The sequence below is a fragment of the Seriola lalandi genome, unplaced genomic scaffold (genome assembly GCF_002814215.2).
Source record: "Seriola lalandi dorsalis isolate HSWRI2012SDOR001 ecotype SW California unplaced genomic scaffold, Sedor1 jcf7180002053478, whole genome shotgun sequence".
In the NCBI taxonomy this organism is placed as follows: Eukaryota; Metazoa; Chordata; class Actinopteri; order Carangiformes; family Carangidae; genus Seriola; species Seriola lalandi.
This window is the reverse complement of record NW_019524031.1, coordinates 41,892-43,115: the sequence shown is the minus strand read 5'-3', so window position 1 is coordinate 43,115 and position 1,224 is coordinate 41,892. Positions and strand designations below refer to the sequence as shown.

General features: G+C 45.8%; 1 protein-coding gene across 1 annotated transcript in view; it reads left to right on the top strand.

Moving 5' to 3' along the window:
- Positions 1–1,224, top strand: part of LOC111651182 (histone-lysine N-methyltransferase 2C-like) — a 56,197-nt gene that overhangs the window by 26,608 nt on the left and 28,365 nt on the right. Inside the window, exons 26-28 of the mRNA XM_087172616.1 lie at positions 227–472; positions 908–940; positions 1,028–1,170. Of these exons, the coding sequence (XP_087028742.1) occupies positions 227–472; positions 908–940; positions 1,028–1,170 (422 nt within the window). The remainder of the gene's footprint in view (positions 1–226; positions 473–907; positions 941–1,027; positions 1,171–1,224) is intronic.

Below are 1,224 nucleotides of genomic sequence, written 5' to 3'. Positions count from 1 at the left end.
CTCTCCGTTTGGTAAGACTCCACAGGATGACCTTCTTCTTCTTCTCCTCCAGATAAAACCTTCTTCTTCTTCTCCTCCAGATAAAACCTTCTTCTTCTTCTCCTCCAGATAAAACCTTCTTCTTCTTCTCCTCCAAATAAAACCTTCTTCTTCTTCTCCTCCAGATAAAACATTATTCTTCTTCTTCTCCTCCAGATAAAACATTCTTCTTCTTCTTCTCCTCCAGATAAAACCTTCTGCTGCAGCTTCCTTCTCACCCCCTTTCTGTCTGTCTGTCTGTCCTTTCGTTCAGGACATTATTTAACCTGTCTGACTGTCTGTCCCTCAGCCGGGCTGGACATCAGCTCCATGGCCAATGACTCATCTTTGACCTCTGAGCCGACAGGAAGTTGTGGGCGTGGCCAGAGGGTGGTGCAGGAGGAGCCTTTGGATGCCATCTTGAGTCCTGAGCTGGACAAGATGGTCACTGACGGTGAGTGGTGTCTGTTGACGAGGTTCCAGCCTGGACTGTGAGTGCTCTCCTTCCTGGATCATGATGATTTGATCAAGATTAAACATGTTTAAAATCGGCTCCTCTAAAACTGTTGAGGAAGAATCTGGATGTTTATTATTTTCAATATTGATTACCCTTCAGTTGATGATCTCGATCAGTGAAGGTCACAGTGTGTACTGTTTATTTTCCTGTTACAAGAGACAGACAGACGTGGACTCATTTCAGCTCAGTCCACAAACTGACTGTCACCAGACAAATAGAATCTGATGTTCCTGCTGTAAACTGCTGGATCAGATCATATGTGTGTATATATACATACAGTACATATTTATATATATGTAGAGACTGTAGCGGAGGAATCCAGCAGTGATGAACACTGTTCATAGTGAAGCTGACTGACATGTTGTGTTTCAGGTGCCATCCTCAGCAAACTCTACAAGATCCCAGGTAAGACTGAACACACTCACCTCACCTGTAAACAGCTGATCAACGGTCACTGGAGACAGATAACTCTGGTTGTTGTCTGTCCTGCAGAGCTGGAGGGGAAGGACGTGGAGGAGGTGTTCACTGCTGTTCTCAGTCCAAACAGCAGCAACAACCAACCAGAGCAGAGCCAACACACTCACACTGCTGCTGCAGGGAGCAAGACACACACACACCACGCAGGTACACACACACACACACACACACACACACACACACACACACACACAATCTGACCCTGGTTTAGT